Source organism: Clarias gariepinus, chromosome 23 (assembly GCF_024256425.1).
Source record: "Clarias gariepinus isolate MV-2021 ecotype Netherlands chromosome 23, CGAR_prim_01v2, whole genome shotgun sequence".
Taxonomy (NCBI): Eukaryota; Metazoa; Chordata; class Actinopteri; order Siluriformes; family Clariidae; genus Clarias; species Clarias gariepinus.
The window spans coordinates 5,258,874-5,282,000 of record NC_071122.1 but is presented as its reverse complement, the minus strand read 5'-3'; the positions used below and the strand labels follow the sequence as shown (position 1 = coordinate 5,282,000).

Genomic DNA, 23,127 nt, shown 5'->3' with positions numbered 1-23,127 from the left:
CTTTAGTGAACGCAGATCAGATTTCAGCTAGTGTGTTGCTTTAAAAAGTTATAATGAGGCATCCGTCAGATACGCCATTAAAAAGGGGGAAAAACCTTGTGATTATAAGGGGAAAATTTTTTTTCCCAAACAGCTACCATGAGATCTAGATCGTACGTACAGATTAATAAGCTGCTAAAACCTGTTGAGAACTTTGTTAGTGTGTCAGATCACACAATGAGTGGCGGCAGTGACGTAAAACATCTCATCACCATGATAGAAAACATGATGTCCATGTGTCAACTTTGTGTTGCCATTTTTTTTTTTTAGCTTCTGCACTTTAAAAAGGTAACATCTAACGTCACACACATACATCAAATCACATACAGTTTAATGAGACAAAGCCAACAACCTTTTGATTTAACTGTCTATGTGAGATCTTGTGAGATCTTTGCAAAGATCAGATTACCTTTTCCATTGATACCATCATAAATGTTTGCACATGAGCATGAAAAATTTTTATTATGGCCTTAGATAAAATACAAGTAGATAAAAATACTGCTTTGTCTGCCTTTTTATAGCACTAGGAGTAAACCTTGATTATCAATTATAGTGCAGCACTTCTAATTAACCGCACTAATACAGAGTGTATAAGCTAAGCTGTATACAGTGTGCAAGTTCTAACTAGATACAGTTTTGCTCATGTTTATTTTATAATAGACATTTTATATGCTTACAGAAGCCTTATCCTAGGGCAATTTCAGATAATCCTGATAAACCATTATGCTCATAAAATAGAGTATTTCTCACAAACAATGCAAGTCAGCTCTTATAGTCATGTTAATGAATTAGCAGTGTCAGTGTGTCAAGCACATAAATTGTTAAGAGCTCAGGCGAGACCCAACCACAAAACCACCCACCTTCCTCATCAGCTCTTAACCATTTCTGAGCAAGAAGTAACGAAAGAACATTTCTCCACAAAGTAACGAAGTTACCTCATCATCATTGTGGTTAAATTAGTAGCTGTTAATACCGCTTATTGTGCACAGCTTTTATCAGCGGACCAGCAGATACATGTAGCTCTGGAGGCGTCCTTACTTAAGGATTATGTCGTCTTATGAATTAATTGCATAATTACAATACAGTTCATGGATGTATTTTGCTACTCAGGCGTGTCGATTCTAGGTTTTATATCTTCTTAATGCATTACGGAAACGCTGCAAACCCATTCATAATTCATCACGGCACGCGCCTGGCCATTAAAAGCTACTTTAAAAGTTGTATTTACGAGATTTATCGTGTAAACTAAATAGGAGCCGTTCTGTAGATAAGAAGTTTGTGCTGTTAAGAACACAGACTTTTGCTAGAACAGAATTATTCTCCATTAATTTGTAGAAACAGAAGGAGCCCTCTGTCATCCACGTCCGATAACGAAGCGGCCGGTGTTCCTTTTCTTCCCATCCCACTCTCCATGTATAAATATGTATAAATGCGATAAGATTAATTGGATCACTTACGTACACAGAGGCAGAGGAGAGAGCAGGGGCGGACGCCGTGCTCGCTGCTGTGAATATGCTCGGGGGCCTGCCTCACAAGACCCCAGCTAAAGTGCTTCCTTTCTCTTTATTTCTGTTTTACTTTCTGGAAACAAAATGCTTTCATTTGAAACATGAAAATGGAAAAGAAGCAAAAGCGAGGAGAATGTAGTATTCACACAGGGATTATAAATGTATTTTAAACGTGTTAAATTAGTTAAATATCAATGTAATATGAATTAAATTAATTACACTTTTATTATAATTTTATGATTAAAACCGTAATGAAGCCACTCTGAAACCAGTTCGCAAATAAACAAAGTGGCTTCCCCAAATTCCCAAATGTACCTTGTGACATCACATCATACCACAAATGGTACGGTGTATTTAAAATTACAACCAGGCATAAAAAACTGTGCCATTCTCACTCCTTCCCCTATAGTATGATCTGTTGTTTGGTGCACAGGTTTGGATTCAACCATTTTAGCAGATTTGCTCCAACACCCATGTGAGAGGTTTTTCCCGAGTGCTCCACAGCTTTAGGTTTCCACGTCAACATACAACAAGAAGCTGTGCATTTTTGATGGACTCTACTATCTGCTGTAAAGAGACACAAACCACCTACAAAGCATCCAAACTCATAAAAACCGCTAAATAACTTAGGACCTGCTACAGTTTTTTTTTTTTTATTCACCATCTACGTTTACATTTTTCAGGTATTCCTCTGATTTCTGATTCCTATCATTTTCGGTGAACAGTACTTCCCAAGCAAAGTCAGAAATGTGGGAAAGGCCTCTGATAGTTGACTGATTTGTGTATGTCAAAAAAAAGGCATGCAGAAAGAATATAAAGAATGCGGTGGGTGTAGAAAACAAAGTCAAGGAGAGAGCTAACAATACAACAAATAGCTATAAATTTAACATATTTTGTTGTTCTGTAAGGGGCATTCAAGTCACACTGGGACTTTTGATTGTGCAGAATAACGGAATGCAGTTCTAAAAGAAAAAAAAAAAAAGCTTTATTTCTTGATATAATCCCCTGCGACACTAATACACTTATCCATTATGAATCAATAATGCTTGGATACCATCAAGATAAAAAGTTTTCTCAGTACGGCGGCGCCATTATCAAACTGAAACACTGGCCTTCCAGGAACTCCTTTAATGATAGCACAAACATGTAGTAATGGCTTGGAGTTAGGTCAGGACTGTACAGGGGACACTTTCATACAGCAGAAATTTATCAGTCATAAAGTCTGGCTTTGCCCCTCGTATATTATAAAATTAAATACTGAATAATTTAAATATATAAAAGTATAATAAATGCTAAACAATTTGGAACATTTAGTTAAATATAATATATTTTTTTATTAATTAGAGAAACCAGCCTCCTTCTTTCCTGCCATTCTCTGATAGGCAATGGATGTCTGAAAAGTAGAAGAAGAAAAGAAGAAGAAAAAAGCGTTGGCTTTAGAAGAATGCCATAAAACAGTGAAGGAGAGGGCTAGCAATAAACTCCCGATACAAATGGGAATCGATGTGGCAGATAAAGAGGCCCGATGGAGACATTAATGTGTGTAATACAGAGGTCTGGAGAACAGTCCATCATTCCTGCTTATGCCACTGATAAACACTTATGAGAGAAAATGCGCTGTTCATTCTCCGTAACTGCTCTGAATGACTGCGCATGAGGTCGATGATGTCATAAAATGCGAAAATGGTTTTCGTAGATTGAGCGTTTATTTTAGTAGAGAAAGGTCACAAATTTTAATGTTGCATATATGAGGGACAGCAGAGGCATAGTGTTGTGCTGTGTGAGTAAAAAGCAGTATTTCATCCTGAGAAGTGATGAAATACAGCAAGGGGAGAAATGAACGGTGTGACAGACAATGTATTCCCATACAATATAACACGTGATGGTTTCACATCAACGGTTCGTTCATACCTGCTGGATTGGGCCGGGTCTGTTCTAAGGTAAATAGGGCCCACACTAATCCACAGGGTCTGATATGGTAAATCATAAAAATTATAATCATCTGCTCTGACCCGTACATTCACGGCATGTTAACTGAACACTGATGAGAGACAGCACTCATCACTATTATCATTATAGCACACGTTTAGGAGGAATGGTTCTCCTTTGCCGTAGTACTGTTGCAGAGTTCCGATGTCTCATGGTGGTTAATATTTGAATTTATAACTCTCTGTCTCTCTGTCATGATTTTCAGGCCACAGAATGGGTCTATGATCCTGTACAACAGAAAGAAAGTGAAGTACAGAAAAGACGGCTACTGCTGGAAGAAGAGGAAAGATGGCAAGACCACGCGGGAGGATCACATGAAGCTGAAAGTGCAGGGAGTCGAGGTACGAGAGTGTGAGCCGAGGCATCAACATGCTACACACACGCGCGCACAAAGCCTCCGGAGCTAAATAATTCATCTCTAGCATCCATCTTCCCTATCAGACCAAACAGCGCTGTCTCAGATTCCAGTTTCTGTATATTACAGGCTAGTAGATATGAAGAATCTCTGCCTTCTGAAACCTTACTCGGTTCCTGTGGTGTTCCGCTCGTACGCTTACTTTTTTCCTCTTCATTTAGTATTCCCCCTCTGCTCTAGCACGAGCAGGAGAACTCTTCCTCCAGCTCTGATCATTATTATAGAACCGCTGTAAACTCCCAAAGCCTGTATTGAGTACTGTGAGTTAGATGTGAAGAGGAGGGAGGATCTCCATTCATTAGCAGCAGAAATTAAATAAACGAGCAAAAGATGTTCTTTTAGAAGTTTTTTTTTTTTTTTATCTGCTCTCGCTTTAATGTGACTGCAGGTGTGAAATGAGTGCCTGAGTGTGGAAGAAGAATGTCTGCATACGTTTGTAGACCATATCTTTATCTGTGTGTCATAGTGTTTCATAAATACATAGCCCAGTGTGTATATGTTAATGACCTTAGAGCGTTAGCTTACTTTTTCCAAGCAACCCCAAACACACAAGCAATCCTACAGGAAACAGATGTTGAAAAATGTTTGTGACTAATCAGGTAGCAAGAAAACCAATGCATAGGGATAGAAAAAATAAATAAAACAGGATATTTTAACCCTTTAACATCCTTACTAAAGAAACAACTATAATAATGTTAATATCTTTAATAGTTTGCCCTATATAGACCTCTTCCAAATGGTTGAGATACAGCTTTATGTTAAAAGTATCAATATATTTACAAATATAAAAACAAACAAACAAAAAAAAAGTGGGGTGGTGTTTTGGTTATTTGGTTCACATAATTTTTCATTTTATGCTATGATGCAATTGAAAAGGTACACCATCATCTAGTTGTTTCTGAACAGGGAATAATTTACACAGTGGTTAATTTAGTTCGTATAATTAAACATGATGTAACCTTGCTGGGCTAAAAGTCATCTTTCTAAAAATTGCTAAATAACATATAAAATATTCTAAAGACTAACTGGAACTGTGATTAGAATCAGAAAGAATTTAAAAGCTATTTTTTTTTGGGGGGGGGGGCAAAGAGTATTAAAGGACTTCAAATTTGCGAATGATCTGATGTTTTGACAATCAGCTAAACATAATGTTTTGATTCCTTTCTGTCTGGACACGACAGTGTCGAACCTGCTACTTCTTTTCTAATGAAACTCAAAAAAACTATTTTTCCTGCAGTAAGCGATGCTTTATTTTAACGTGACCTGATTAAGACTTTGTTCCACCTCAACCTCATTAAAAGGTAAAAGGGCACCTGCTGTGCTTTTGTGTGATTGTTACGGTGCTTCTGTGATTTTTTCCATCAGCGTACACGTGCATACGTACGCATTGTAGATGACGCATGTACATGCTCACATTTCTCCACTGTGCAGCAGCTTTAAGGTCAGAACATAAAGCCTGTTCTTTTTGAGGATTTTAAATGTTTTAATGAAGCCTCTAGTCCATTCGCTGTAAATTCTCGTATCTGTCCTTCTTAAGAACAAGATCTGTTAGTTTGAGATCAGTCAGGCCTTACCTGCTTTGAGGATACTTCACTCTCAAGATCTCTTAAGAATAACATCTCAGGGGTTCTTGCAACATTTTACAGTTTTACTCTTCGTGTCATTTAATTATAAACCACGGCTTTTCAATCCTTTTGGTTGAATAACTGCAAATAAATATTATGAGTGTTTTTGTAGCATCTAGAGACAAGCAAAGACAAGCAAAACAGACTGAGACCACAACAGCTGCAGAGACAGTGCAGTTCTTTTTATTTTTCCCAAAGGTCAGTGTGGGAATGCGTGGTGTTGTGCAAGGGGTGAATCGGTGGGGAGGGTGAACTGGGGAGGCTGGGAGAGAATGCCAGCTCAGTGGGATATCAAGGTAGTGTCAGGGGGAGAGTGAAGTATCCTGAGAGCAGTTAAGGCTCAGACTGGTCTCAAACAAACAGATTAGTGATGCATTATGATATTATATGTGATCACTGAGGTCTTCGTAAGCACCGCCCCCTTTTATACTCTCCCCTCTTCTCCTTGAGGGTGAAGAGCCTCAATGTATTTCTTCAACCCGTCCCAACATGTGTCTCTCAGCTGGTCCACAGCACTGGTGGTGCTGAAAGGCGCTGTTCCTTCAGCACCACCGCTTCAGTCATATACAGTAAGCAGTGTCAGTCACAGTTCTACAAGCTCAGGCCTCGACCACACTAGATTTATTTCATTTACACATTTTTAATTTGGAACTAACATTTGGACATTTTACTTACATAATAACATACTTAAAAAAATAATAAATAATAAGAGCCCAAAAATAAAAGGAATACTTAATGCAACAGTTTATCAGACTAGTGCAACGTCTTACATTGTTTAATGAAAATAGTTCACAAAACACTTTATTCAAAAACTCAACAGTGTAACAAACGGACATCCGGAATAACAACGACAAAGCACATGAAGGCTGATTCCTGTCAGTCCATCAAGTTTCCAAGTCAAACTGTCAGACTGCATTCTTTTTATCATTGTGTCTAAAAAAAAAAAAAAACCCTGACTTTACCTTGTAACTAATCCTGAAAATCCAGACATATACTCTTTGAGCTTTCTTTAGGTTCAAAGGCCCCATAAGACGTTTCTAACATACTGTAAAAGCATTTAATTTGAGAAACAACATGGTGGATGAATGGATGGGGAAATGTGTTTTAAATGTTCTAAATTCTTGAATTGTTCAAAGGTGGGCAAAATACACAAATCTCGTAGTTGAGTAAAAGAAGAGATCCCTAGGTCAAATATTACTCAAGTAAAAACAAAAGTCCTCAAATTACGTGTGGACTTAGATGAAAGTATAGAAGTATTGACCTCCAAATTTCCTTTTTAAATACATACTCTATCACAAGTACAATGGCTTGTTTTATAGTAAAAATCTCCTCCCTCTCTGTCTCTCTTTCTTTCTTTCTGCTTTTTGACTTTGAATGTGCTCATTTCATAACTGCCTGCAGCCCGCTCCGTTTCTGATTTGTAACACCTGTAAGGTTATGAAGCATGCCACAAGGGAAACCGAATTACACATAATTGTCAGCAGGTGAAGAAATTCCCTCTTTAAACACTATACATCATTGTTGTATTGTATTGTTTTGTAATGAAGTAAAAGTATAGATATTTGTTTTAGGATGTAGCAAAGTGAAGGTAAAAATTATCCTCTAATAAAACTACTCAAAGTAAAGATGTACCTAAATGCAGTATTGAAGTAAATGTACTCACCTCTACCGTCCACCTCTGGCATTTCTCGTGCAGTGTGTCACAATAACAGGGAAAAAAAAACGTCTCAAATAGCCTGTACACTGCAAATGTATTCGGTGTGGCTTGTTTGAACTAGTAATATTTTCAGTAACATTTTACACAAACAAGTTCAATTTATTAATAAACAAAAGAGGAGATCTGTCGTTTAGACAGAGCTAAGGCAGGGTTAGTGTGTAGCGCTTTTTTCTTGTTAGTTTGTATTTTAACACCTCATCACTATGTGTGTCATTTCATTCCCTCATCCTTTCCTACAGAGTGGCGTTCGCTCTTGTTTAGATCTAAATCAGCTTTAAACTGTTGTTTCCTCTTTCTTTAAAGAGCGTAAGCACATGAGTCAGAGAGCCATTCTGCCTGAAGAGACTAACAGTTTGTTTGAACAGATACAAGGAGAGAAGGAAAGAAAGACGAGCTGAAATTAATATAGTAGGAAAGTATAATGAGTCGAGTTCGGAGCATTTATTGACCTCTGCTGTTGTTTACTAGGAGATTGTTTGAAGTGTGAAGAAATGAAGCAGCCGAGGCTCTTTCACGCCAAGCTTCACCCTCTATTATCCATTTTCTCTATTTGATCATGGAAATAGCTTTGTTATATCACATTCTCTTTAGTGGACTCTTTGAAAGCACTGGCGTGACAACAGTCGCCGTGGAAACCGTAGTCAAAGTAACAGGAGAAGTAAATATATTATGGATTTTGGAATTAAAAGCGTTAACCAAAGTTCAGCCGGGTGCGACTGATCACGTGCAACCAACCTCATGGTGATGTGCTTTATTTTTTTTGTTTATTTGTTTGTTTGTTTGTATATTCTGAGAGGCAGAGCTGTGGAGCGCATCCTTACATGATACAAGGTTTACATGATACAATAGGGCCATTATTTTTCCTCCAGCGCATCATGCCTTGTCCGTCATGCCTCCTGCCACACACACACACACACACACACTCACACTCGTCTTGACCCACCAATGTGTAGGAGCGAGGGTGTGTGACAGATGTGTCTTAGCTGTGTGAGCCGCTCCGGTCGCCTGGAGACTCCTCGACTAAATCAACAGGAATAAATCAAGGCCATTTGCACCAGTGCTAACGGCTAGAGAGGGTGGAGAACCAGAAAAAAAGAAATGAGAGAGCGAGAGAAAAAATAGAGAGAGGGACACAGGGGGCAAGAAAGAGATAAAGAGTGGAGAGGGGGTGGAAGAAAAAGTGAGGGAGTTTGAGAGAGAGGAAGAGAAAGAGCAAAAGTGATTGAGATGGAGAGAGAAAGAGAGGGAAAGAAAAAAGTAAAAGATACAGGGAGTGGATCATAAGGAGAAAGCACAGGAGGGTCAAAAACTAAACAAGACAGTTAGAGAGAGAGAGGAGAGAGAGAGAGAGACTAGAAGTGAGACCAAGATAGAGAAGAGGAGGAGAAGAGAAGGATGAAGTGGGACAGACACAGGGTGAGACATACTGTAGAAAGCATGAGAGAGAGCATGAGGCGATAAAAGAGGAAGAAGGAGAGAAAGAGAAGAAAAGAGAGAGGAAAAGTAGGAAAGATGTACGGAACAAGGGAATATACAAAGAAAGGGCAAGAGGTAGATAAAGAAAAAAGTCAAAATGTTGGGGGGAGTGCAGAGAATGAAGAAGAGGGATATTCAGAGGGAAAAAGAATGTGAGGTGGGAGGATGAAGATAACAGATAGAGGACACATAGAGGAAGAAGGGAAAAAGAAGAGACAGAAGCAGGGAATATGTACAAGAGAGAAGGGGAAGAGCTAGGGACAAAGAAAGACAAAAGAAGGAATTGATTAACGGAAAGAGAGAAAAGACTAGATGGAGATGGATGAGAGAGCTGTGCAGAGAGAGGGGGTAGACATAAGTGAGAGAGAGAGAGATGGAGATAACAACAGACAAAAGGTAAGCATGTTGGAAGGATCAAGGGAATAGCTGAAGATAGAGGGAAGGAAAATGAAAAAATGAGAAGTAGAGAGTGAGCGTAAAAGAGAGAACTAAGAGATAGAGAAAGTAAGAAAAAAGAACAATGGCGAGAGACAAAGAAAGGGAAAGAGTTTGATTCAGAGCAATGGACAGGGAGAGACATAAAGAGGAAAACAGATGGAGAGAAAGAATGTAAGAGAGATGAAAAATAAAAAAAGGACAGACAGGAAGAATGAGAGAGAGAGAGAAAGAGAGAGAGAGAATGATAACGAGAGAGAAAAGAAAGCTAGTATGATTAAGTGAAATTTGGGCGAGAGATAGAAAGTAAGAAAGAAGGAGAAGGAGTGATGTAGGATCAAGGGAATACTCAAAGAAATGGCAAGAGACAGAGAGAGAGAGAGATGATGAAAGTCCAAGTGGGAAGCAAAAAGAGCAGGGAAGAAAGTGAAATAGCCAGAGGGAAAAGGTAAGTACGATGGGTGGATACCCAGAGAATTGGGGGTTTGGGAGGATGGGGTGGGTGGTGTAGATGGATAGATGAGAGAGAGTGTTTTATCGTTCCTCACATTTCATCATAAACAAAATCAGATTTTTGTCAGTTCTTTATAAACAATTCCTTTATCTTTTGAATATTATTAAATTAATGAAGACGTAGGTTGCTCTTAGGATTGTGCTCTCAAACACTGAGCCAATGTTAATTGGCTCCTCAGTGAGGAAGGACTTCCATTTAGTCGGAAATGGACCTCCTCGTCCCTAATCTCTCTCCATCAGCAGCTCTCTTCTCAATCTCAGCCCAAATGAAGCAAACACGGGCGAAGACGAAGCGAAGTGACGAGATGAGCAGATCTCCTGCTCTCCAGCAGGGGAGAGAAATAAGAAGCGTCTCCCTGAGGCCAGATAAAGCCAGAGCCAGGTGTGAGGAAAGTGAGAGAAGAGAGGAGTGGACGGATTAATATCAAAAGCTGCTGGGAAAATCCCTGAAAGAAAAAAGGATACAAAACAAAACAAAAAAAAAAAACCTCAGAGCCTGTCGGCTTGTGTTTGTCACTCGCTGTGTTTATTCACAGTTCCTCCTCTTTTTTTTTTCTTCTTTTTCCTCTCACATTCACCTCCGGCTTTTCCTGGGCCTGAAATGAAATATTATACATTTGTCAAATCTAATATTGAGCAAAAAGAGAGAAAGAACAGAAATGAAACAACACAGTTTTAGGCTAAGTGGAAAAATTGTGAGAAAAAAAATAAATGCCACCAGGGAATTATTGACTTTTTTATTATTAACTTCATCTTTTTTTTTTTGGTAGTCTTCCACCAATAACAAGTCCCATATGCATCCTTACTTTTTGGACTGGAGTGAGCTTAAAGAACAGCTGCCAATACGTTGTTTCTAATTAATTAATAAATAATAATAAATAAAAAAATAAAATAATAAATGTCTGCCCTTTTACTATATTTTTGCTCTCTATACAGTAAATCCTGCTGTATTTCCAAAGCGTGTCCTTCCCAGGCATCTCTGTCTACTGGGGAAATTAACACTTCTTAGCTAAATGTCCTCCAAAATATTGAGACAAAAATAAGTGGGTAGTAAAAATCATTCTCATGGAGAAAAGGACACCTAAATTTTCCCTATGCAGAGAGACGCTCGCGCACGCTGTACATCTATCCACCACGCGATTTGAGGTCCGGTCAGAACTCAGTGATTGACGTTACTAAATCAATCCCATTTCGGTGGGAAGCTCCTTTTCAATAAAGTCTCCTGTCTGAGCAGCAGCAATGTGCATGTGCGTCTATAGATTATTTCTCCGTGCTCAGGACGCGCTCAGCTCCTGCATTATTGATGACCTGGAGACTGAAGAGCCGCGTCGGTGCCGCGTTACGGCCGGCCTGCGTACAATCCATCCTCAGCTGGGTTTATCCTGTGACCAGGCGTAGAAGAGCAGGCGATAAGACAGCTAGGTGTGTGTGCGTGTGTGTGTGAAGATGTCTGTCAGGTCGATAAGCAGAGGTTGATAGCCGGTTTGATTTCCTCAACAAAAGAGACAATGATTGGAAAGTCAACGGACACGCACAGCTATCGCTCGTTGATTCATCGCCGACTCGACTTGCGGAACTTAGTGATTTATCCCCCCTCCCCTCTTTTTTTTTGCTTCATATAGTATTCTTGCTGAATAATCCATTTTAAAGCTTGGAGATCTTGTTTTATGCGACTCTTGTGCACAAACACACACACACACACACACAATTACGCAGACGATGCCTTGAGACCGGATCGATACTGCACTCTTTCCTGCAAGGGCTGCTAAAGGAGGTATTGAGATCATTTCTGGCTTGAAGTCAAAACGTCTTTTATCCTTCAGTGTTTGTGTGGCCTTCCAGTATTGATGTACCAGGGTGTATGTTGTATAAAACTGTGTGTGTGTGTGTGTGTGTGTGTGTGTGTGTGTGTGTGTGTGTGTACATGCAGTGGATGGGACCAGGGATATATCAGTACTGAAATGGGTATCACTCTGATGCCATACTCATAAAAGCTGCTTTGATACTAACATCCAGTAACACATAATACCAGGTGACGTAAGAACAACCGTATGCTGCAATGCTAAAAAAAAACTGAGGACATGTATTAACAGAGTTTAAAAAATATATATGAATAAATCAAAGCATCACAATGTGAGTGAGATTAACCGCTCTTACTCAGGTCTTTGTGGATCTTTGATAACAAGCAATTCAAAATCTTGTACTTTTACTTACTTACTTACACTAATAAATTTTGTTTTGGAAAAAAAAAAAACCCGGAGATTTGGGGGATGCACATGAAAGTCCTCGCCATGTGAGAGCCCTAAGATGGGGGAGATTGGCCTTAACTACGTTAGCCAGAAAAATTGTACACTTCTACACAGCAACAGAGACGAGATAACTAGTGAAGTTCGGTTGTGTGGTTATTACCGACATGCTCACGTTATCATCAGTATCGATATATTGACAAGAGCACAAAAACACATCCTAATACTCTGTGAGAAGAACTTCACCTGCATTCGAGACTTTCTACAGAGCAAAAAAAGGAAAGATTTTAAATCAAGATTTGTGTGTGTGTGTGTGTGTGTGTGTGTGTGTGTGTGTTATCCACTGAACTCTCTCAAAGGCTATTCTTTCAAATATTGTATTGCATGGAATTAAACACACACGCGCACACACAAGTGCGTAATTAAATGAAAATGATGATGGAGTGAAAATAAAAATCACAAAGCGAGTGGTTGTGGTGAGCTGATACGAAAACAGTGTGAGAAAATAAAGAACATGAATTCATACAAGAGTAAGAAGAAAGAGAGTGAGGGAGAAAGAGAAAGGGAGAGAAAAGAGGTGAGTGCAAGCAGACCTGAGACAGAGACAGAGAAAGAGAGAGAGAGAGAGAGAGAGAGAGAGAGAAGGAATGAAGTATACACAGCCGCAGGCAGACAGAAAACAATTGTTTCACTGCTTCCCACAACCCACTTCACCCTTAAACAGTAGATTTCTTTCACTCAATTAATTTCTACACATTGGCTCCGGAGCGCTGTGTCAGAGGGCTTTCTATCTCTCCCTCCCTCCCTCAGCTTTTTTCATCCTCCCATTTTTCTCTCTGTCTTTTTCTCATCCTTTTTTTTTTACTCCCACTACTGCTTCTCTTTTCATCTTGATATATATTTTTTTAGTTATCACGCTTCTCTTCCACTTTGGATAAACAGTGTTTGAATTTGAGTTTAAAGCACACAAAGCTTCTATTGTAGCTTCTCTCTCTCTATCTCTTCCTCTCTCTCTCTCTCTTCCTCTCTCTCTCTCTCTCTCTCTCTCTCTCTCTCATCTGCACACAAACATTTTACAATTTCCATAAAATCCAGAGAACTTGACACAGCAAAGCCTGTGACACATACACATAAACACATTTGCATTTCTTGTCTCTTAGTTGTTGTTTTTTTGTTGTTGTTTTTTTTTTTTTGCAGTATTTTCTTTTCAAATCTTAGACAGGTGCTAACAGCCACAGCTTACCTGCAGTACTTTAGAGTTTTGACCCTGATACACCTGGAAAACCCTTTTAAAATTTTTTTGTATTTTTTTTTTTTTAGATAAATCAGCAAACAAAAATGGAATTTAAGACAAGAAATGAAGCCGTGATTCCTATGATGAAACTTATCCCACGTTCACACACACACACACACCGCAGAATCCACATGGCGATCAAGAATCAACAAAACAGCATGCTTTTAAGTTAGCTGAACATGGAAGGCATGGCTAGCTTGCATACTGGGAAAAAACAGTTCCTTTCTATCGAGGTGAACATTCAAGCCTGTAAAAGAGAGGGCGGGGGGTCTGTGGGCCGTAAAAGCTCAGGTAGGCTGCTTTCACACTAGACACTTGGGCACAGATCTGAGTACACTCGACCCCAAAGGCTGGAACAGGTAAGTAGGGTGAACATTCTGTTCGTCTTGAAAAGGTAGTCTTATGCATATGGCGTACCCGGGCAAGCTACAAATCATACATGTACCTAAACACTCAGATTAGAGGCGTTATACAGAGCCTAAGTTTCAGACACATCTATTAACTGTTTAAAGGAGATTATTGCATATTTTGGATGTCTTTAGCATTGTTTTACAGCGTCGAAAGAAATACAGCTCAGGAAAGGCCACAGAATTGGAAAAAGTGTTAAACCTCTTGGCTGGTAGTGTAGTTGTGGAATTGTACCTAGTGCTTATTTATTTATTTATTTATTTATTTATTTTTAAAGCATTTAACATTACACCAGGATTTAATCCACCCTTTAGCAAACGAGTCTTCCTTTAACAGCACCACACGCTGCCTGAAATTCTCCCGTGATTTATGGAGACAGTCTGTAATGGAGCAGTCTTCACAATCTTCTTATCCTAACCTACCCCAAGAGCGAAAGAGGTGTCTAGGCTATAGAGAGAGAAAGAGAGAAAGAAAGATCTGTGTCAGGTCACCTGATGTGGATCGGATGTTAGGAGACCAAAGACCTCAGAGTACACTGTACCACTGTATGGAAAGATAATTTGATGATCTTTTTATTTCCTTCATATGATGCATGGTTAAAGATGGTCTTCAGGGAAACACCTGGTCTTTAATTGATTATTACAGCTGACATGTCAACTTTTCCAGATGCCTAACTGTGAGCTGTAGCAAGAAGCCGTTCCTCATCGCTTCATTCGTGCTCGCCAGCTGTTTGGCAGCTGATAAAGTGACCCTCTAATTCTCCAGCTACTCGCCATTACCAGCTCACCGCTCTAATTAGTAACGTTTAAACACACTGGACGCTGGAGATCGCCGGGCGAAACGAAAGGGACCCAAGCAGGCATCGCTCTAACCCTGTCCTCCAGTGCCCGCCGAGATTCTATACACACACACAAACACACAAGAGCACTTCATCTCTTCTGGGTATGCATCTGCATAATTAGCCAGGTAATTACCCAGTAATTGGTGCCATCACCTGCTCTCGTGACGCGCTGGCATTGTTTTATCAACAGCTGGAGTTTTAAACCTGCATAGCATCATCATCACACAAGGATGACGGAGAGTGTGGGAATAAAAGAGAAGGGGGGGGGGGAATGGTGCCTGAGGTGGAGTCCTTCCTTGTTTAGAATGGAAATTTATGGAGATATTTCCTGCCTAGAGCACATGAATAAAAAGGGTAAAAAAAAAAATAAAAAAAAGAAGGAAAGAAAGGTCGGGAACAACAAAGGGGGGAAAAAGAGTGAAAGACCAAAAATGGAAAGCGGCTAAAAGGAGAAAGAAAGCCAGTGAGAGGGGTTGGGAAGGAAAGGGGGTGGAGGGGGGCTATGGGGTTCAATGCTGAGAGAGACAACATGCACAGTGGGTGAGAGGAGGAAAGAGATAATGTGTGTATGCTGGAGGGAGAAAAAGTGGTGTCAACTTTGTTTCTTTCTTTTTTGGCTGCGGAGGAGGAAATGGAGCAACATGGTTTAAAGCACTTCTGCGTATTATTCATCCTCTTCAACATATTGGGCTGATTTTTTTTTTCCTTTTAAAGAAAAAAAAACACTTTTTTTTTTTTTGAAAGCTTACACTGACAGGAACTTTCCGGCCTTGGCGAGAGCGCTAATGACATTAAACAGAGCAGATGGATTGACACCTTAAGGCTGTAGTACCAGCGCAATCATATCGGCTTCTGCACGGTTCTCCTTAATGATCATGCTTTTTATATTTCAAAAACAAGAAAAGACACCGCCTACACAGTGTCCTCCAAGACAACTAATCTGTACACACGCACACACACAAACATACATATACAAAAACACATAAATAATATCCAAACGAAGTAACGATTTTAATAGCACACAAATAAAAATCATGTAGAACCTCTGTGATGCCGTTTAGTTTGTTGTTTTCAACAGTTCAATCAATCATGTGTTTCATATATAAAAAAAATTGGAAGTAAAGGTCAAAGTCATTAACGCTCCAATGAACGTACAGGGTGAAGCATTAAAAAAAAAAAAAAAAAAAAAAAAAAAAGCCTCGTCCCTGGTTAAAAATGGTTCACTTTAGAGAAAGATTGTGATGTAAATGTTGTCTCTGGTTACTTTGTGTGAATTATGTGCACACATGTCCTCATCATAATCATCAAATCCGAAATAAAAAGGCAAAATCAAAATGGTGGCATGATGGGCATTAATCTAAGATGTTCAAACCAGATGTGGGATGAGAACTGAGCTTAAGTTTACTTAAATAGTGATCATGCTATTTATTGTGGGTGAACCACAAATCAGCATCAGGGTCTGAAGTACATGGAGAAATAAACAAACAGGAACAGAAATAATCAGAAATAAGAATCATGAAAAACAGGGAACTTGGAAAACAAAGGCTCAGATGCAAGCACGATCAGACGTTCCATTAAAGAGAAAACATTTAATTTCAGATCTGAACCTGAACATGAAGTAATCAAAGATGAAATGAACTCATGGGAGAACAATCAATAACTGGACAGGGGTAGATACCAGACATGATTTGAAACACCCCCCCACCCCCACACAGACACACACAGACACACACACAGAGCTAGACATGATTGCATGATGTAAGCAAAAGCTGAAACACAGACGCATTGGTCATGCTGAGAGTCTGCTGAGAGATGGAATTACCACATAACCAAATGTTCAGAGAATATGTGGAACATGTTCAGGGTGAGAGGAAGAGGAGGAAAGAGAGCATGATCCTGTAAGATGAGTAAAGAAGTTGTGTAGCTGGTTGATACAGTGATGATTAAATTGTTTTATATTTTTGAGGAAACATCATCTGATTTTAAGACAAGTCCTAAAATTAGATAAAGAGAATTCAGTTAAATCATAAGATTACAAAACATATTGAGGGGTGTTCAAGTCAAACAGGGACTAGTTTCACTAGTGCTTGGATACCATCAAGGAAGAACGTTTTCTCAGCATGATTGTATAAATAATATTTACACATGTAACTTACTGTATATGGTCAAGTATAATAAATATGTATATTATACAGTATGTTAGTTTAAATCAGATTAACGAATCCTGTAATGGTTTGTTGCCAGTTTTTTTTTTTTTTTTGGTTTACAGTAGATAGTACGTCCTTACACTAGTGCAGATCAGCACAAGTTTGAAGATACCATCAGTCAGTGTTGCAGAAGTGTTCAAGCATTAATTGGGTGGCTAGTGCACATTTGAAGACACCAAGGAAGAAACCTCATGTGATCATCAGGTCAAAGCAAGCTCTCTCCACCACGGGTGCTTCACTACAGATCCTTGTCTCCTCTTGATCCTGGACTTTGGTGCATTTTAAAGAAGAAGAGTCCCACTTGTGGCTTAAGGGTTTTGAGATACAGTGAAGGATTTAACCATTACCATCAAGGGCACGCTGATTTATTTTTCCGCTTTGTAGGCTTTCAAAGTAAACGCAGGGAGTCAGTAGAGGGAACGCAGCAGCTGATGAACATGGAAAGATTGAAGTCCTCGTGTTGCGCTCTGGCTCGGTTGTGAGGATCTTAATCCCACCCACATGCACAGAGACCAGCCATGAGCATAACTACTGAGGTTCTGTCTCAGGAGGATCACGCTGGAAGAGACACAGTGTCGATGTTCTTTTTTTGTCCTCCACACAAGAACATTTTGCACACACATTTACCCCAACCTTCTTAATCATCGTTCATCTCCACATTCTTACCATGTCTAGCACACACACACACACACACACACACACACACACACACCTATGATCCGGCATCTGGATTCATTCCAATTTTAAAAAATAAATAAAAGACTCTGCTATGGCCAGGCTTTTGGAATAAGAGCTCCACTCCGAGTGCTTCAGGGAGTAATGAAGAGAAATTCTCCACACTCAATTGATTTCAGAGGTGAGACGAATAAGGAAAGAAAAACAGCCAAGCCATTACAGCTGGCAGCGAGCCGTCACAAAGAGCGCAAAGGTAAAGAATGCAGAGGGTCAGAACAAGCAGCATTTACCATTTAGAGCAGACGGAATCTGTGTGTTGAGCTTTAACACCTATTAGTCTGTATGCCAAGTCTGAACCAGACTCAAGTCTACACTTTCTCCTTCTTTGGCATTTGCTTTGGATCGTTCATTTAAATTCATAAAGAAAGGGGTCGAGAAACAAAGGGGTTGGCTCACCTCGCAATGGAAAAATGTAACGATCAGTGGCGGCCGGTCAATAAGGGGCACAGGCCGCCGCCCCCTTAAAGTTAGGCAGAGAAGAATGCTACTTTAACATGTAATTATTTAACATAATAATTTTTTATTTTAATAATTAAATAAAGTCATTTAGTCACAATATTCCACTGGATTTCTTAATATAATTTATTTACAAAAAAATAAAATAAATAAAACTATATTATGTTCATTTGTGTTTGTGTATGCGGGGCACCGGACAAATGAGTGTCCACGTACAGTAGGCACGTAAATTTTTATTTTTTTTTTAAAGGCTGAGCTCTAATTGGATTTTTTTCAAATCATCCTTTGGGCGCTGCACTGTGCTCCCCGAACCCTCCCACTTTCGTCCTTAGCGAATCAATATTGTTTTAAAATATTTGGGCTCATGTGATTGGACCATTCTCACCGAGTCTTATTAACAGTCAGCGGATTGTGAGTTAACGATGGAGCCTGTGCTGAGCCTGTGCTAAGTATATAACGATGTTAAGGCATTTTCTTTTTTTTTTTCTGCAGCACTAGGGTTTGTCGGATCAGATTTGTTTATATCATGACGGTTTATATTCATACTTACAAGTAAATTTTATCTGACTCTAATGTGCATGCATCTTTCCACTGAAATGGCACGCATGCATAGATCGATACATCTTTGCTTGCTCCCTCTAAGTGTAAACATGTCATGAGTCCATGCGACCGCTCATTCATTTCAAACAATGGAGGCGATTTTAGCTTTAAAAAAAATATGCTTGGGGTTTGATCTGAAGGTCAGCGAGCAGTTAGTCGGCTGGATTTGTTGAGTTTCAGAAGAAGTAAGAAAGCCAGACACTTGCTTTAGCTGGTTTAGCGGCTGCTGCTAGCACCGCTATGAAATCCCCACACTGCCAGTACTGACTGATGAAATCAGCGAACACTCTACTGTACGTGTGCACAAGTCTTTTCTCTTTTAAGTCACATGAACATATATTGGATCTGAGACCACATACCAAAGTGACTCAGATACAATCTGAAAAACATCCGATTGTGCGTTTAGACAGCCCTAAAATAATCAGATCTAGGTAACATTAGGGTAAAAATTGAGTCACTTCAGGCTGGTGATATGAATGTAGCCTTTCTCAGTGCTAGTGTCAGACATGAGGGATGAGGCAGGATGTAAGCACAGACGTATACTTTTATTAAGCATAGTTACTGTAGGACCTAAATATTAGCAAAGTTTGTGCATTAACGTAGCTTAGCGAAATAAACCAGCAAACTCTATGAACATTAAATAAAATGTAAGAATTTGAACATAGAGGAGCAAAAGCTCCTTGTACAAGGACATGTATGAGAAATGATGGAAAGCACCTGCAACACAATCCCTCGTACAGTCTTGACCTCACTAATTATGGCGTACTGAGAAAACTTTGCATCTTAATGGTATTCAAGCACTAGGGAAACGCTGGGAAAAGTGCATTAGTGTAGCAGGGGTTATATAAAGAAATAAAAAGGTGTTTTAACTGCACAATCAAAAGTCCCGCTTTGACTTAAACACTTCTTGTAAATTCAGAAGCTAAGCATATGAACACAACCCTGAGCATGGCATCCATATTTTTTGTGGAAAGCTTTTAACGCTCTTGGGCTTCCACTTCCAAGATGCACAGATTGTGCTGGAAGTCCCAGAGATTGGACATAAGTCCCTGCGCCAGTCTTCGGGAGTGTGTCCAGTCCTGTATTTATAGAAAAACTGTTTACCGACTGCTCCACCAGCCTTCTGTCTTGACCTACACATTTCGCGTTTTTTGCTGTCTACAGTACGTCCAGCTCCAGCCATATTTTGAAAAGGCCAGCACATTTGTGTGTTGTGGAAAGAGACACAGAGTGTCCGACCTTTTAGAAAGACAATACCTTTGTCCCTTTTCTCTCACTTTCTCTTTCTCGTTCGCCACTCACTCTATCTGTTCCTTCCTCTACTTTCTCTCTCTTTGAGTTTCTGACCTAAATTCAATCCAATTCGAAGCATGCTTGGATTTTAGAGCGGCACGACAATGTATCTCATCTCCCAGAACAACAGCGAACGTCTGGCTGGTTGTATTTCCTCTCCGACTCATTTACCATCTCGTGTTGCGGCATTCCCTTTTTATGCTAATGCACTTGTCAGAATCTATTTTGGTTTTGTCGCTGGCATTTGTTTTGCAGTCAGAGCTGTTTTCTGAGCTTATATGAGTTTTGCTTTCTTTTCTAATCTAAAGCACTTTGCCTTGCTGTTTCAGGAGAAAAAATAACCGCAGTTGAAAAGAATTTGTAAAAGTCGTAAATAGAGGAATGTCTAACTCACTGATTTATTTTTATTTTATTTTTTTTGGTGGGGGGGAATTGTGTATTGCAAATTGTGCATTGCAAAATACACAATTTAAGTTTCAAACTACATTCTGTTTTTTTTTTTTTATGAATCTCGGCTGTGAGGGGTTTCATGCCACCGTCCCATTTAAGTCAGATCTGCCTGACAGAGTTTCACGCCCGTGGTTGGATTTGAACCTAGATTGCAGCGTCTGGCTCGTGGAATAGATTCTCCTCTGTTCTTCTCAAATGGATTACAGCAGCATGTCATCTTATAGCTGAACAAAACTTTATAAACACACTTTCATCACATTTTTCTTAGGTGCGCTGTCTTCTGAACAGTGCCGGGCTGGGTGAGTCAGAATTCTCAGGGTCGGATGAATTGTCACAGAGATAACCACTCACTGATGTGATGAGAAAGTCCCAGATATTCTGACTCTGCTTACCTGGATGCATAAACTAGATAAAAAACGAGCATTTTTGTTTAAACCTGAAAATACGAGGCATAGAAAATATGGACTAAAATATTTTAAAAAGCAATATAAAACTCAGAGACAATTCTTTATTAGAATTAGAATTCTAAAAAGTGACGGAACCAGTTATGAAAAACATTTATATACGTTTGTATATTGTCATGCAGTATATATATATATATGGCTGGAGGCCCGCAGCCTACCCCAGGAGACTCAGGTCACTAGGCAGGGTACGTTTTGGATGAGGTGCCAATCCATCCCAGGGCACAACGCACTCAGGCAATTTGGAAATGCCAATTAGTTTAATCTATCATGTGGGAGGAAACTCACCAAGCACAGGGAGAACATGCAAGCTCCACAGACCCGAGGCTGGAGTTGCAGTTGACGTTTCACCTGAACAGCAAGTTCCGAGCTGTCAGAGAGTGATGAAAAAAATCAGCTGAGATATTACAATCCTACATAAATGATGCACCGAGCGCTGCCATTTCAGAAAACCCCGCCCTCAGCTGTGAGCACTATGCTGTGGTAATTTGCAAACTCTGGTCAAATGCAGGTGCTTGAGTTCAGATACAGAGGTTTAGTCTCAGGTCAATCACTTACTTGGCACCAGTAAATGGATACACACAATGCTAATGGTCATTAAAGCTCCCTATATCCTCAGAACACTCTGTTCTAATCAGATGGTCAATTATTCAGTCTGACCACAGGTAGAGAAGTAGACAGACACACCAGTGGGAGCAGTAAGGAAACACTCAGAGATCTTGTCCTTCAGGCAGCCAGACAAGAGAACATTCTGCTTGGCCATACACGACCTTTCAGTCAGACAGCTCCAGGTTGATTTTAGGGCCACAGCTGCTGTTCAGCCTCTCCTGGCTTCTGTGTTAACATGCAGACCACTCACTGGGTCCTGCTCCTTTTAAGCCTAGACAGCGAGAAGATTCTCACGCCATCCTGTAGAGGTGAGGGTCACACCAAGCTAAATATGGCTTCCTATGTAAACATGCTGCTGCCTAAAAGATTTCCCTTTGCTCAAAGGTCCTGCCTGTAAACAGGCAAGGAGATACAGTAGATATAGGAGAGAATGCATGTGGCGACTGTACGTACTGTATATGCCCTAGAGATGTCCTTAAATTTTTCTGGATCGGTGTAAAGGCTGTAGGCAGCTGTGAGATCTTATTTTCTGATAGCGAACAAGCTGACTGGGAGCATGTGCTCCTCTGTGCAACAACCCGGAGAACAAGCCTGCAGCCCATAGGCACGGCAAATGAAAAGAGCACAACTGCTTACAACTAATCCCTCTGACAGCCGCCATTGGCATACAATGATTGGTGTGTGTGTGTGTGTATGTGTGTCTGTGTGTCTGTGTGTGTGTGTGTGAGATTGTGTTTGTACAGGGACTGTTTATCCCTAGTGATGATGTTTCCACTGTATCATTTTTCTTAGAGTCGCAGTAGATGCAAAACACCTTCGTACCACATGCCTTATTTAGGAGCACAGCGTTAGAGATTGTGACACCGAAGCGAGAGAACAAGTGCATAAGGGCAAGCTGAAGAATGAGGGAAGAAGGATGGAACAAGAGAAAGGGCCAGGAGAGCTGGCAGTCCAGCATCCGCCGCAGCCTAATTAAATTAACGAAGACACATGTCGTCCAGTCAGGACGACTAGGCAGCTGTCGTCCCTCTAAGGCCTGTCAAGGAAGAGGAGAACCCGGACGACACGGGAACTTTGACACGCGTGAGAGCTCAAATCATTAGAGACATTCATATTGGTGTCAAGAAAGCCTGCTATTCTGCGAAGGCAGGCTTATAGGTGAGATATGTCCTTTAGCTGTTCAAGAGAGGAGCGACTTTCAGGAGCCAATTGTTCTGGGTGTAATGACATGACATAATGTATCATGGTGCGGAAACATGAGGATGAGCATCATAAAAGTTATGCATGCATGCTTTTATAGAGAGCCGGTACCCTTACCAGGAATCACCTGCGCTTGTGAAGCTCTGGAACATAATAACCAACAATTATTACAGGTTATATGTTTACACAGCTGCATTATAAAAGTAAAGAATGAGATCTTTAATATTTAACGATAATGATGATTTAATACACATTTATATTGTATATACTGTATATATAAATATAGAACTATATATATATTTTTATAATTACAGATTTGTACCGTGCTACTCTTCGACCTGCTGAAATGAATCAACACGTTCTGACCAATCAAAATCTAGAGTTCACCAGGACCGAGGTGCATTCGAAAAATTGGAAAAAAATTGATTTTTATAAATAATTAAATAATAAGCAAAAACAAAATAAAAATATGGTGCGTCAGGAGAACTTGGTGAGCGCAAGTGTACTGTGTTTCTTCTGAACTGAAGTTTCTACTAGAAAAAAAAATACAAATACAGCACCAATAAAACAGCACTATATTTGTTCATGGTCATCCCATTGCTGGTAATAA

At 39.8% G+C, this 23,127-nt stretch overlaps 1 protein-coding gene across 9 annotated transcripts in view; it reads left to right on the top strand.

Moving 5' to 3' along the window:
• Window positions 1-23,127, top strand: part of LOC128511542 (calmodulin-binding transcription activator 1-like) — a 259,680-nt gene that overhangs the window by 154,118 nt on the left and 82,435 nt on the right. For all 9 annotated transcript variants that reach the window (XM_053484454.1, XM_053484452.1, XM_053484453.1 and 6 more), the window contains exon 4: window positions 3,742-3,877. In XM_053484454.1, the coding sequence (XP_053340429.1) occupies window positions 3,742-3,877 (136 nt within the window). The remainder of the gene's footprint in view (window positions 1-3,741; window positions 3,878-23,127) is intronic.